Source organism: Scyliorhinus canicula, chromosome 8, assembly GCF_902713615.1.
Source record: "Scyliorhinus canicula chromosome 8, sScyCan1.1, whole genome shotgun sequence".
NCBI classification, from domain to species: Eukaryota; Metazoa; Chordata; class Chondrichthyes; order Carcharhiniformes; family Scyliorhinidae; genus Scyliorhinus; species Scyliorhinus canicula.
The window spans coordinates 80,043,561-80,058,597 of NC_052153.1; the positions used below are offsets into that span (position 1 = coordinate 80,043,561).

General features: G+C 46.4%; 1 protein-coding gene across 1 annotated transcript; it reads left to right on the plus strand.

The window, feature by feature from the left end:
* The first annotated feature begins 1,581 nt into the window (after positions 1 to 1,581).
* LOC119969901 (fructose-1,6-bisphosphatase isozyme 2-like) lies at positions 1,582 to 13,823 on the plus strand. The gene is made up of 3 exons (XM_038803878.1): positions 1,582 to 1,749; positions 10,543 to 10,662; positions 13,318 to 13,823. The coding sequence occupies exons 1-3, from the start codon at positions 1,582 to 1,584 to the stop codon at positions 13,510 to 13,512; spliced, it is 483 nt and encodes a 160-aa protein (XP_038659806.1). The 3' UTR covers positions 13,513 to 13,823.
* Positions 13,824 to 15,037: the final 1,214 nt, after the last annotated feature.

Sequence of the window (15,037 nt, forward strand, 5' to 3'; positions counted from 1 at the left end):
TCCCCACTACTCGCTCTCCCCCCTCCCACTACTCGCTCTCCCCCTCCCACTACTCCCTCTCCCCCCCTCCACTACTCGCTCTCTCTCCCCCTCCCACTACTCGCTCTCCCCTCTCACTACTCCCTCTCCCCCCTTCCCACTACTCGCTCTCCCCCCTCCCACTACTCGCTCTCTCCCCCTCCCACTACTCGCTCTCTCCCCCACACTACTCGCTCTCTCTCCCCCCTCCCACTACTCGCTCTCCCCCTCCCACTACTCGCTCTCCCCCCCAATACTCGAGCTCTCCCCCCACCTCCCACTACTCGCTCTCCCCCCCACTACTCGCTCTCTCCCCCCACCTCCCACTACTCGCTCTCTCCCCCACCCCCACCCCCCCCCCACTACTCGCTCTCTCCCCCCCACCTCCACTACTCGCTCTCCCCCTCCCACTACTCGCTCTCCCCCCCACTACTCGCTCTCTCCCCCCACCTCCCACTACTCGCTCTCCCCCTCCCACTACTCGCTCTCCCCCCCACTACTCGCTCTCTCCCCCCACCTCCCACTACTCGATCGCCCCCTCCCACTACTCGCTCTCCCCCCCCACTACTCGCTCTCTCCCCCCACCTCCCACTACTCGCTCTCCCCCCTCCACTACTCGCTCTCTCCCCCCACCTCCCACTACTCGCTCTCCCCCCCCCCCCCCCCCCACTACTTGCTCCCCCCCCCCCCCCCACTGGCCGCTGCGTTCTCGGGGATGCCTTCCCCAGTTTGTGAAGACTCCGGGACGGTCCGCTCACCTCCTCACTGCTCAGCGTCAGCCAGCACAACTGGCTGAAAGCAGGTGTGGACGGTGACGGCGTGAACCGGGGTCACGCCGTTGGGACTTTGGCCCATCCGGGCCGGAGAATAGCGGGGTTTCTGGAGAATCGCCATTTTGGGTGCATCGGGCGATTCTCCGGGTTTTGGCGCGCGGAACACAACGGAACAGATTTGGCTGTTTCGGAGAATAGAGGGAGCGCGTCGGACCGGCGTCGCGTGAAAAACTGGCGCGGCCCGCTATTCTCCCAACCTGAGAAACATCGGAGAATCGCGCCCAGGATCTTTCTCCTTTTGATAGAATTCCCTGTACTTTCCAAGAACAAAGTTTTAAATTAGTTACTGCCATTGCATGGACCAACAGGAAAAAGTAGGATAGGATTTTCATGCCACATAACACCCCACCCTCATCTCAAGCAAAACTAAACACACCAGAATATACCTAATATGTTCTTCTTTTGGATAAAAGACCTGTCTGTACTAGTGCAGGATATGACCAACAACACTGGTCCCTTAAGTTAGCACGGCAGGTGGATTCAGTAGTTAAGAAGACATATGTAGATCTGCCTTTATCAGCAGAGGCATAGAGTTAAAGAGCAGGGAGGTTATGCTGGAACTGTATAAAATGTTGGTAAGGCCACAGCTAGAATATTGTGTGTAGATCTGGAATCCACATTGTCAGAGTGGTATGATAGCACTGCAAAGGATGCAAAGAAGATTTATCGGGAGGACACATATTTACATTTCATTACAGCCCACAGTGCTGCACCCATCCAGATTGCATTGATGGTAAATGGACACCCCATTGACACGGAACTCGACACTGGAGCAGCAGTCTCAGTGATTGGCTGCCGGACGTTCGCCATGACCTTGGCCACTCTGGACCTTCAGGACACGGATGCCCAATTGGCTACATACACAGGAGAGCCCATGGCCATCAAGGGCACCACCCATGTGACCGTGACGTATGGGGACCAGTTGGCATAATTGCCCTTGCTGGTAGTCCGTGGTGGAAATTCATCCCCAACTTAGCCACGCTGCTTAGCCCGCTCCATCAATTATTGATGAAAGGGGGCAGCACGGTGGCACAGTGGTTAGCATTGCTGCCTACGGCGCTGAGGACCCGGGTTCGAATCCCGGCCCTGGGTCACTGTCCGTGTGGAGTTTGCACATTCTCCCCGTGTCTGCGTGGGTTTCACCCCCACAACCCAAAGATGTGCAGGATAGGTAGATTGGCCATTCTAAATTGCCCCTTAATTGGAAAAAATAATTGGGTACTCTAAATTTAAAAAAAAAATTATTGATGAAAGGGCACCAGTAGGAATGGTACACCCCGCACCAGAAGGTGTTTCTAAGAAGTCAAGTGGTGCCTGTCATCCAAAAAGCTGCTGACACACTTTGACCCAGAAAAAAACACTTCTCCTCCTGTGCAACGCTTCCCCTTCTGGCGCCAGGGCCGTCCTCGCATACCGGATGCCCGATGGCTCAGAGCGACCAACAGCTTTTGCGTGATGCACCCTCGCCGATGCCGAGCAGAACTATGAAAAAGAGGGCCCAGCTGTCGTATTTAGCATGCAAAAGTTCCACCAGTATGCCTAAGGCCACACATTCACAGTATATACAGTGTGGTGATATGCATCACTGTAAATACACAAGGCGTTAATGTAAATACATGTAGACTAGAGGGAGCACCAAAGACATAACACACAGACACTCAACCAATAGAACAGTTAGATAGGATACGACCAATGGGCATTCACGATACACAGAGGTGACACGACCACAGGGGGGCATTACACCATTCCATATATAAAGGACACAACACACATGATCTGCTTCTTTCCAGTGGAGACACTCAGTGAGTAGAGACACAGGGTTGATTCAATATCACTCCCACCACGTGGATTGTAGCAGACTGGTTAGTCAGTCTGAGTAGCTATAGAAGGATTAACAGTAGTGGTGAACCCGAGTAGAAGTGTACATAGTTTAATAAACGTGTTGAAGTTATCTCCACGTCTGAACCTTCCTTTGTCTCAAGTGCACCACAAGGAAGCCGCTTATGCTATGCCTAGAGCATAACAAGACATACAGAGCACAAGCTTCTGCTCAAACTTTTCAAAGAGGATTAGGTGATTCCCCCGATTGCATCGCCATGGTCCAGCAGTGGACATTTCTGAGCAGTATACACCGCCCAGGCACGCGGATCCCGCATGCCGACGCATTGAGCTGCCTGCCCCTCTCCACGAAGCCATTGCTTCACAACCTCAGCTGCAGAAGTGATAGCGGCCCAGCACTGGTCACGGCAGCTCGCATCAAACAATGGACCCAAACATACCCACAGTTTTCCAGGGTCCGACACATAGAACATACAGTGCAGAAGGAGGCCATTCAGCCCATCAAATCTGCACCGACCCACTTAAGCCCGCACTTCCACCCTATCCCTGTAACCTGATAACCCCTCCTAACCTCTTTGGACACTAAGGGCAATTTAGCATGGCCAATCCACCTAACGTCACGTCTTTGGACTGTGGGAGGAAATCGGAGCACCCGGAGGAAACCCACACAGACACGGAGTGAACGTGCAAACTCCGCACAGACAGTGACCCTGTGGGGAATCGAACCTGGGACCCTGGCGCTGTGAAGCCACAGTGCTAGCCACTTGTGCTGCCCAAATGGTCTGGTACGGGGACCCACAGAGCCCTGCCAGACAATCTGCCTGTCTATACTATGGAGCTCCCAGAACTGAGCCTGGAGGACAATGTTTTATTGTGCGGGATATGGATGGTGGTCCCGGAACGCAGTTATGCGCCTTTACTACAAGATCTCCACAATGGACACCCGGGGGTATCCAAGATGAATATGCTTTCTCGCAGCTATATTTGGTGGCCCGGGATAGACTCGGACATCGAGAATGTGGCCCAGCACTGCGCCCCTTGCCAGGAAAACCAGAAGGCCCACCTGCTGCTCCGATGCACCCTTGGGTGTGGCCTGGAAAACATTCACCCTGCATCCACATAGACTTTGCCGGCCCATTCCAGGGGGCGACGTTCCTCATCACGGTGGACATCCAAATGCAGCATGGTAGAGCAGTGGTTAGCACTGCTGCCTCACAGCGCCGAGGTCCCAGGTTCGATCCCGGCTCTGGGCCACTGTCCGTGTGGATTTTGCACATTCTCCCCGTGTTTGCATGGATTTCGCCCCTACAACCCAAAGATGTGCTGGGTCAGTGGATTGGCCACGCTAAATTGCTAAATTGGAAAAAATGAATTGGGTACTCTAAATTTATTTTTAAAACAAAATTTTAAAAAATAGTGGACATCCACTCAAAGTTGATCGAGGTCCACAAGGTGCAAACCGTGACCACTATGGTGACCGTAGACAGGCTGAGGCACTTATTCAGTATACATGGGATACCCAAAGTGTTGGTGTCTGATAATGGCATGGGAGTTCGAGTCGTTCTGGCCTTAAACGGAATCCCACACTGCGGACTGCCCCATATCACCTGTGTTAGGATAGGGAGATGTGAGAAATATAGGTTCAGAAATGGGCGTCCAAAAGTGAAGCAGACGATCTAAAGGTAAGCAGAATGGAAATGCTTGCAGCAGGGGCACCCAGACCTAGCTGAGTCACAAGCACCCATTGAAACTTTTTTAAAAAAGTATTTTTATTCAGGGTTTACAGAATTTTTCATAAAAGAACAATAATAATAACAAAACTAACTAGAGTGAATATTAACATAGTGTAAAAAGAGAATATAGAATAACAATTAAATAGACATTACCCCACGTGACCCAGTCTTCCTACACCCATTCAAACTTAACCTCGTTAGGGAATGCATAATGTGATTCAAAGACACATTGTTCATCTGGATATTCCTGCAGAACCAGACATCCTCCCATTAACAGAGTCTGAGGACCTAATGGTCTAGTAATGGAAATCTAGTTGCATATGAATCACCTACCTCTGGCCTTTTGTGTAGGTGGGAATGGGCTATCAGCCAAAGAATGAGAATTGATTCAGGTTTGACCACCTCAGGAGAGAATCTTTGTTTGGAGGGCTGGGCACAGCTTCGAGAGAGAGAGAGAGAGAGAGAGAGAGAGAAATCTTTTGGGGAACAAAGACAAGCAGAGAAGCAGGTGGGGATCCAGTGGAAGAGGTGATGACAAAGACCTACAGAAGGAAGTCATGAACATGCGGTTGTAAAACAGTGACAGAGAAGCATGTTTCCAGGCCAGAAGGGCAGCCAGTCTGGTCAGGAAACCTGCACGTTTAACAAGCAGCCATGGAACAGATCATGGGACAAGCCAGAGAGAGAGAAAGCTTTGACAAAGGATTCTGAAAGAGATGTCCCTAACAGAATAAAAGCAAATTACTGCGGATACTGGAATCTGAAACAAAAAAGAAAATGCTGGAAAATCTCAGCAAGTCTGGCAGCATCTGTAGGGAGAGAAAAGAGCTAACGTTTTGAGTCCGATGACTCTTTGTCAAAGCTAACAGACAGAGAAAGTGGGAAATATTTATACTGTGGAATGAGAATGAAAGATGAGTCATAGCCACAGAAACCCAGGGAAACCGGGTGCTAATGGCCACAGAAACCAAGGGGAAAGAGCGCTAATGGCAGTCCCCAGAGAGTGTCAGAGAGTAACCTGCACATCTTTGGGCTGGGAGGAAACCAGAGCACCCGGAAGAAGTCCACGCAGATGCAGGGAGAACGTGCAGACTCTGCACAGACAGTGACCCAAGCCAGGAATCGAACCTGGGACCCTGGAGCTGTGAAGCAACTGTGCTAACCACTGTTCTACTGTGCTGACTCGCCAAAGCCTGTTCCGCCACCTACAAGGCACAATGAGGAATGTGATGGAATACTTTCCACTTGTCTGGAGGTGTGTGGAACCAACAACATTCAAGCTCAACACCATCCAGGGCAACCCACATGATTGGCACCCCATCTGTCACCTTAAATATTCATTCCCTCCACCACTGACACACAGTAGTAGCAGCATGTACCATCTATAAGGTGCACTGCAGAAACTCAACAAACTGCCTTCCTCCCTTCGATGGCACCTTCCAAATTTGTGGCCTCTACCACTTAGATGAACAAGGGCAGCAGGTGCATGGGGACACCACCACCTTAACAGTCTGCTCCAAGCCACTCACCACCCTGACTTGGAACTATATCATCCTTCAACATTGCTGGGTCAAAAATCATGGAACTCCCTTCCTAACAGCATTGTGGGGGTACCTATACCACATGGACTGCAGCAGTTCAAGAAGGCAGCTCTTTCGAGTGCATTTAGGAATGGGCAATAAATGCTGGGCTGATCAGCAATGCCCCCATCCCGTGAAAGAACAAAAAACATTCTCGACACGACACTTGAGGCAACATCTTAGAAAGGGTGCGGAGGGGATTTACTAGATCAGGCATAAAAGACTTCCGTTATGTACAGTAAGAAGTCTTACAACACCAGGTTAAAGTCCAACAGGTTTGATTCAAACACGAGCTTTCGGAGCACGGCTCCTTCTTCAGGTGGCTCCTTCTTCCACCTGAAGAAGGAGCCGTGCTCCGAAAGCTCGTGTTTGAAACAAACCTGTTGGACTTTAACCTGGTGTTGTAAGACTTCTTACTGTGCTCACCCCAGTCCAACGCCGGCATCTCCACATTCCGTTATGTAGACAGACGAAAGAAACTGGATGAAAGCAAATTACCCCAGATGCTGGAGTCTGAAACAGAAACAGAAAATGCTGGACAATCTCAGTAGGTCTCACAGCATCTTTGGAGAGAGAGAACGGAACTAACGTTATACTATTGTGGGGGTGGGGAGGGGCCATGGAGCCATGGGGCTGAAAGAGGGCCAGTGATATGTGGAATTGACAAAGGTGTTGTGGACAAAAAGAGAAAGGGAATGGAAATGGTGGTGATCATGGCAAAGTAGGGTGCTTAAGGGCACATTAAGAGATAAAATTGTGTTAATAGCAGAACAAAGGTAAGCAGTGTGTCAAAGGACAACTGGGAACAGGGAACAGGTGGCCCTAATGGGGTGGGATGGGGAGGAGGGGAGACAATGGTGAGGGAAGAAAGATTGGTGGAAGAAATGAGAGGAACTGGGAGTGTAAGGCAGATGCGATAGAGGGCTTTGATAGAGTAAATAAATGTGTGCGGTGGCAGAATGGGTAGTAACCAAAGATAGGGATTTATTGGCAAAAGAAATACATAGGATTGCATGTGATCTATGACACTGAAACTGGTCAATTGTCCCAACCAGCCTATGACAGTATTTAACCTCCCATCTCTTCTCATCTAAATCTATGATTGGAACTATCCATTCCATTTTCCCTCATATGCTTGTCTAGTTTCCCCTGAAATGAAAACTTTTCACTTCAAACACTCCCGGGTTGTGAATTCCTCATTCATAACACTCTGCATGAAGAGCTCAGCTCTAATTTTATCAGCTCCCTTTTTGTTCTGCATTAAAGGGAATGCAGTGTACCTATCTATATTATCAAAACTATTCATCATTTTCAATACCTCAAATGAAATCACTCTTTAATCTTCTAAACTCAAGAGATACAACCTGTATCATGGTGACCAAAGGAAAGAAAACATTTATGTTATGAGCATGATCAGGAATGCACTGCCTAACAGGGTACTGTAAGCAGATTCAGTAATAGCTTTCAAAAGGAATTGGATAAATGCTTGAAGTGAAAAATTCACAGGGCTATGGTGAAAGAGAAAGGGAGAGGAACTCTGGTTAAGCAACAAGCCAGTGGAGGCATGAGAGATGGAATGGTCGTCTGGTGTTCTATATAATACTATGGTTCTATAAAAGTTAAACATGCAACCCAAAAAAATGAGATTGAAAAACAATAAATGTATGAATGTCTCTATCTTCAATATGACATTCTAGAAGCCTTTTGAAATTAGGGAATGTATGGCTGGATATAATGGAGGCTGGGCGCAGATCCTGGTATAGATTCAAAAACAGCTTTGTCCCCGCCGTTACCAACTCCTAAACGACCCTCTTATGGACTGAGCTGATTAATACAACACTCCTGTATGCTTCACCTGATGCCGGTGTCTATGTATTTACATTGTGTATCTTGTGTTGCCCTATTATGTGTTTTCTTTTTATTTTCTTTCCTTTTCATGTACTTAATGATCTGTTTGAGCTGCTCGCAGAAAAATACTTTTCACTGTACCTCGGTACACATGAAAATAAACAAGTCCATCCAAATGTCAGGCGTGTACCCACCTCTGCTGGGTGGGCTTAATTAATTATTAATCAAATGCCAGCTGATGTTCAGGCCTAGTAGAGCCATTGGGAACGGTGATCAATGCTGAGACAGCATCCAGTCCCCAATAGGGATTGTCAGTGAAGCCGGATACAAAATTAAGCCATGTGGGGAGAGGGTGCAGGGTGGCTTGCTATCAGGCCTCGATGAGGGGGATGGATTGGTGGGAGGGCTAGGTTACAAAGTGAAGGGAGGGAAACGTGGGATTGGGAAGACCTTGCGGGAAACTTAGGATTTCCAATGGACACAGGGAGGCAGCTGCAAGCAGTGAAAGTTGCCAGATTGTAGACCTGGCACGATTCTTCTCTGCAAGTTAAACCCCAGTGGTAGTGGGGGTTGTCCCTGAAGTGACCATCAATTGGCCACTTAAGGGCCTCAATTGGTCCAAAGGTAAGTGGGTCCCCCATACCTACCTCTTCACTGGTAAAATGATGGGGGGAGGGGGTTCTGTGGGTAGGTGGCGGGAATGGAGCCCAATGACATGGTGCCCAATTTTAAAGCTCCTCCCCCAAGCTGTCCCCAGGTGGCTATACACTCTAGTAAAGAGAAATATTGAAGTCATAGACAAAAACTTTTGTGCTTTCAGTGCTGTTATCAAATTAAGAAAAAGGGTGTCCTCCATCCTCTGTGTGGAATTCTAGGAATCTACTGAAAGTAAGAAACAGTTCAGAAAAATATTTTAAAAATCAGGGATGAATATTTTTGTCGCTGATTTTCATGCTGCTACCAGCCTAAGTCGGTGTTTTTCAGAAAGCCATTTCATGTCTTAATTCCATTAATATCAGAAAAAAATCAGTTCCATTTTATAAAATTGCCTTCAAAACGATTATAATTAAAAATAACAACTTCCAAGAAAGGTGTGTATAAAGTAAAACTATTCGGCATTCTTTGCATCTTCCTTCATGTTTATTTGTTGAGCATGATCATAAGATTGCTGACCTAGAGATTATTTTGACATGACCTAATTCTCCGTTTTTCACTCTAATCTGGAGGAAAGTAGTTAAAATTCAAAATTTGAAATTAGCTTATTCGCATTGCTCTAGTTTATTACATTAAAATGTAATCTACATACATTTAAATACTTCTGAAATGCAGTGGTGTACATTTTTTAAAATATAAAATTAGAGTACCCACTTATTTGTTTTCCAATTAAGGGGCAATTTAGCATGGCCAATCCACCTAACCCAGGGGTGGGCAAACTTTTCTGTGCAAGGGCCACATTCAGAAATTCACAATTTTAAAGGGCCGCATAGTATATTAAGTAAAAGAATTATTATTTAAAATAGCCAAAATAAAAGTTTTTAAAGAAAATTTTATTAATTAATATTTTAAAGTAGAAACTTTACATGAAACATATTTATTTGAAAAACAAAGTAACTCAGTTTAAAGAAAAAAAAGCAATTAATTTTTATTAATTAATATTTTAAAGTAGAAACTTCACATGAAACACATGTTGTGCCGAGCAATGATCACCCTACTCAAGTCAACGTATCCACCCTATACCAGTAACCCAACAGCCCCCCCCCCCCCCCCCCCATTAACCTTAATTAATTTTTTTTTTATGACTTGATATTGGTGGGCCGCATAAAGACCTTTGGCGGGCCGTAGTTTGCCCACCCCTGACCTAACCGGCATATCTTTGGGTTGTGGGGGTGAAACCCACGCAGACATGGGGTGAATGTGCAAACTCCATACGGACAGTGACCCAGGGACGGGATTCCAATCCGGATCCTCAGCGCTAAAGTCCCATTGCTAACCACTGTGCCAGATGCCGCCCTGTAGTTGTATACATAAATGGCAGAAGCCCTTCTGTACCACTAATACGTCCCAACATTTGCTTTAGCCACTGCATTGACCCTAACTCAATGCCAGATACTTTACTTACCTACTCTCTGCTCATCTCGATGAAAATGGTCACTAGTTAGCACCTCACCACGTCCCACCAATTAGTCAATTTTTTCAAAACTGTCATTGGAGTGCACTGGGCCACCAGGAGAACTTGCCAACTACAAGATCATCATGAAACATCATGGGCAGTGTTCTCCGTTGCCTGATGATGTAATCGGGAACGGCGATCGGGCAGAGAATAGCTCCCGACGGCGAAATCGCGGCAGCTACCGGTTTGGCGCCATATCACAATGCTCGATCCCTCCCAATCGGCGTCATTGTGATGTGTGCAGTTGCGACCGCGTCTCATAATCGGGCCCACCCACGATGCTCCGCCTCCAATTGAGGAAATTCCAGGTCTCAGTGTTTAGGTTTATAAATTAAGAATGGTCATTTGTATGAGGGACTGAAGAGAGTTCAGCGCCTTTGAAACTGCTTCCTGAAAAGTTATTGCCTTCTGCTGAAAATTGGGAGAGATTTACAGGATGGGAACTTAAAGTGGAATTTATAGTCTATTTCACTGTTTTTTAGACTAGCTGCATTTATCTACATTATCTGTTCTCTATGCAGGATGGCACTGCTCCATACAGTTCAAGATATGTAGGCTCTATGGTAGCAGATGTTCACCGTACATTGAAGTATGGAGGAATCTTCATGTATCCTGCCAACAAGAAAAGCCCAAAAGGAAAAGTATGTTTTCACCTGCTGTAATTGCATGTTCTCATGTCTCTGCTTTATTTGACTTGTAAACACGTTGCAATTGTTGGATCATAAGTAAGCAGAAATCTGCTGTTTGTGTGGTAAAGGGCGTCAAGTTGATAAATGCAATGTGAGGTGTTACATAGAACAGTACAGCACAGAACAGGCCCTTCGGCCCTCAATGTTGTGCCGAGCCATGATCACCCTACTCAAACCCACGTATCCACCCTATACCTGTAACCCAACAACCCCCCCCTTAACTCACTTTTATTAGGACACTACGGGCAATTTAGCATGGCCAATCCACCTAACCCGCACATCTTTGGACTGTGGGAGGAAACCGGAGCACCCGGAGGAAACCCACGCACACAGGGGGAGGACGTGCAGACTCCACACACAGTGACCCAGCCAGGAATCGAACCTGGGACCCTGGAGCTGTGAAGCATTGATACTAACCACCATGCTACCCTGCTGCCCTGTTACTGAGGCTCAGGAATTAGGAAGATCATTTCAATTATTGGTCTGTACTGAGTTATTTGACCGTAAGCAGGCCACCATCATCAAGTAAGCTATCAGCAGCAGGATTCCTGGCTGAAATTTCCCCTTTATCGCCAAGATAACGGTGCCAATTATACTAACCCTGCTGTTGCCTGTCAGGGATAAACCACCTCAGCACAGACCACAAACCAGCCTGTTTTCTGGTCTGTGTGGTTCCTTGCCGCACCAGATGGTGCGTTCGCTGGAGCAGCTGATGGTTTTGTCACGCTGTTATTGTTATAATTCTCATCACAGTAATTTATTCCAAACCTTATTCAAACTGCCAATGGCAACCCTGACTTTGTTGGCAGACTTTGCTCCAGCAATGGAGAACTACCTCTGGAAGCAGCAATGGAGGAAATATTGTGATTGCAACAGTCAGTTGTTACCATTGTTAATGCGGAGCCACTTCAACCTTTTTAAAAAATATACATTTAGAGTACCCAATTATTATCTTTTCACCCAATTAAGGGGCAATTTAGCGTGGGCAATCCACCTAACCTGCACATCTCTGGATTGTGGGGGTGAAACCCACGCAGACACGGCGAGAATGTGCAAACTCCACACAGAGTGACCCAGGGCCAGGATTCGAACCCGGGTCCTCAGAGCCGCAGTCCCAGTGCTATCCACTGTGCCACCCTGGAGCCACATTAACCTGCCACTTATAGTAGCTCTGGCCTTATCGTGCTGCTGTATTAAAAGTGAGGTGGATACACAACACAAGGAAGCCGGGCAGCACGGTGGCCTAGTGGTTAGCACAACCGCCTCACGGCGCTGAGGTCCCAGGTTCGATCCCGGCTCTGGGTCACTGTCCGTGTGGAGTTTGCACATTCTCCCCATGTCTGCGTGGGTTTCGCCCCCACAACCCAAAAATGTGCAGAGTAGGTGGATTGGCCACACTAAATTGCCCCTTAATTGGAAAAAATTATTGGGTAATCTAAATTTATTTAAAAAAACGCAAGGAAACCAAGAACAACCAGAGAAGGTGGTTTTCCTGAGGTTTCTGTGGCGACAGCAGTACAAGAAAAACTACGTCAAGGTAGCACTTTCTGCTGCTGAAGTTACAAATTTGAATCAGTAATATTGTGGTGTCACTATCAAAGACAAAGGGTGCGATCTACCCGAATGGGACAGAGTCCCGTAGCGCGAGACTAGTCGGGTGTTTCCCAGCATTCGGAATGCCGAGAAACACCCAGCTACATAACTCCCACCCAGATAGATCGGGGGCCTCAGTAGGTAACTCCCCGACAAGGCCGCACTAGCCCATTTTGTGCACTGAGGAGCTCCACTCGCTGGAGGTCCTCAGTGTAGTGAGAGATCTCTCGAGCCCCAGGAACCCCCCCCCCCCCCCCCCCCCACAAGTCCTGGGGCCCCCTTGCATACCCCTGCCCAATCACTGCTATGCAAAAAATGCCAGCCTGGAACTGCCAAGGTGCCCATGTTTCACTACCATGGGCATGGTCAGGTGCCCAGTTGACATTGTCAGCTGGCAGGGACACTGCCAGGGTATCATCCTGCCCAGAAGGCATGCTCTGGGGACCAGCACTGAATGGCGCTCATCCGAGGTCTCCAAGGCAAGGGAGCTCGATCCCACGCCTTGGGTACATCTCGGGAATGCATATAAGAGTGATGAGCTTCTCACTCTAATATGCAGATTTGCCAGGAAGTGATTCCGCTCACATTGGGCAATGTCTTGTGATATCTCATTAGAACTCGTGAGGCACGGCCAGCTGGGAAGATCCCGGAAGTGGGATCTCCCGGCATCTACAGATCACGTTGCACCGCACTGCTTTTCAGGTGCAACACGACTGCACCCAAAGTGGCTGTGTATTGTGATATAAATATACATCGTTTTATTGTTAGGTAAAGGGTATCAAGAAATACTGAACCAAGATTAGTAAATGAAATTGATGTATAGACATGTCTTTTTCTAATTGAATGACAGAGTGGCATGCTACCACTTATCTGAAGTAACCTGTCCCTCATATTATCTACTGCTCAATCTGAATGACGTGCCTCCAGCTTGCAACTAGTTACCACAAATATTGGTGTCAGTGTTCTGGTAAATATTTTAATAATTATTTGAACTATATTATTTTTTAACCACAGCTTCGTCTTCTGTACGAGTGCAACCCAATGGCCTTCATAATGGAACAGGCTGGTGGAAAAGCCACTACAGGAACCCAGCCAATACTTGATGTGAAACCAGAATACATTCATCAACGGGTTCCACTCATTATGGGATCACCTGATGATGTTGAGGAATACCTTTCCTTTGTAAAGAAACATCAAGCTAGTGCATGAAGTTTTAAACACCCATAACTTGCCAAACTTGAAGCAATATCACTTGAAGCAATATTAACGGATAGGTGTATTAGATTTAAATAAAGAGGACTGTGTTCAGGACAAGATCGTAAACTGTATGAGAAACCCATTTGAAGTAGATATCAGTGCATATCACTACATTATCATTCTTGCTTGCTTGATTAGATTCTACATTTTGTTTTCTTAGTTCTCGGTTTTCTGAAATTGTTTTCTAGTGATTCATACGAGTTCTCTATTTTCTGAAATTGTTTTCTAGTGATTCATATGAAAATAGAAAATTAGAAAAATCAGGTATTTGCTTCTGAAGTTATTTTACCATGCATGTGTTTAGTAAACAGTTAAAATTACATTAATATCCTTTTTAACAAACTGGAGCTTGAAAGTGATCTCCAATAGTCAGGCAAAAAGGGCAAAACATGTTTACTTCAAAGGAGAAAAATATCAGGGAGAATGTAAAGCCAGCTACCAATTCTATTTTGTGTTTATCAGAGACCAATTTCACCCTTGTAGTTATTCAAGCTAGAACTGTGGTCATTTCAAAAAACAAATACAAAATCTTTACAAGTAACAGAGCAATTTAAGAGTCTCTCCACACTTCACTTAAAACTATCCTCATTGTATTTTAAAAACACAAAAAAACATGGTGATTTGCATGAATAAATTGTCCCCTAAAATATTTAATAAAGTGGCCTAGTGGTTAGCACAACCGCCTCACGGTGCTGAGGTCCCAGGTTCAATCCCGGCTCTGGGTCACTGACCGTGTGGAGTTTGCACATTCTCCATGTGCCTGCATGCGTTTCACCCCCACAACCCAAAAATGTGCAGAGTAGGTGGATTGGCTGCGCTAAATTGCCCCTTAATTGGAAAATCTAAATTTATATAAAAATAATAGAAATATGAAACCAAGATCAGAAATGAAGGTTTTAAGGATTCTAGAGACAGCGGTAATTAAAACCTAGCCATAACATGTTAATGGCTTGCTGGGCTTCACCACAATTGTAAGGGGTACTGTAATTAAAACAAATGGCAATTAGAGTATAGAACTCAATTAGCATAACACACCAAGAAATGAAAGGGCTTTGATAAACGGATGAAATTCTAGAACAAAAGAACATCTCAAATTAGAAATAAACCCAAGTTCAGGGGGGAAAAAAATCTTTGCAATGTGCAAGCTATGTTGCTGCCAGTGATCTAGCTCGGTGCAATTTGAAAAGGAATAATATTGGAAAGCAATGGGCAGCATGGTGGTGCAGTGGTTAGCATTGCTGCCTCACGGCACCAAGGTCCTAGGTTTGATCCCGGCTCGGAGTCACATGTTTGCGTGGAGTTTGCACATTCTTCCAGTGTTTGGGTGGGTTTCACCCCCACAACCCAAAGATGTGCCCGGTAGGTTGCCCTTTTTGTTTTCTTTTTTATATATTTAGTGTCCCCAATTTATTTTTTCCTATTAAGGGTAATTTAGCATGGCCAATCCACCTAGCCTGCACATCTTTGGGCTGTGGGG

Bases quoted from the DNA above. Each gene is read 5' to 3' on its own strand.
- LOC119969901 (XM_038803878.1), top strand. From the start codon at position 1,582: ATGGTAAATGGACACCCCATTGACACGGAACTCGACACTGGAGCAGCA. The intron at 1,750-10,542 runs GTGACCGTGACG...TTCTCTATGCAG, and splicing joins CCATCAAGGGCACCACCCAT to GATGGCACTGCTCCATACAG. The intron at 10,663-13,317 runs GTATGTTTTCAC...TTTTAACCACAG, and splicing joins AGAAAAGCCCAAAAGGAAAA to CTTCGTCTTCTGTACGAGTG.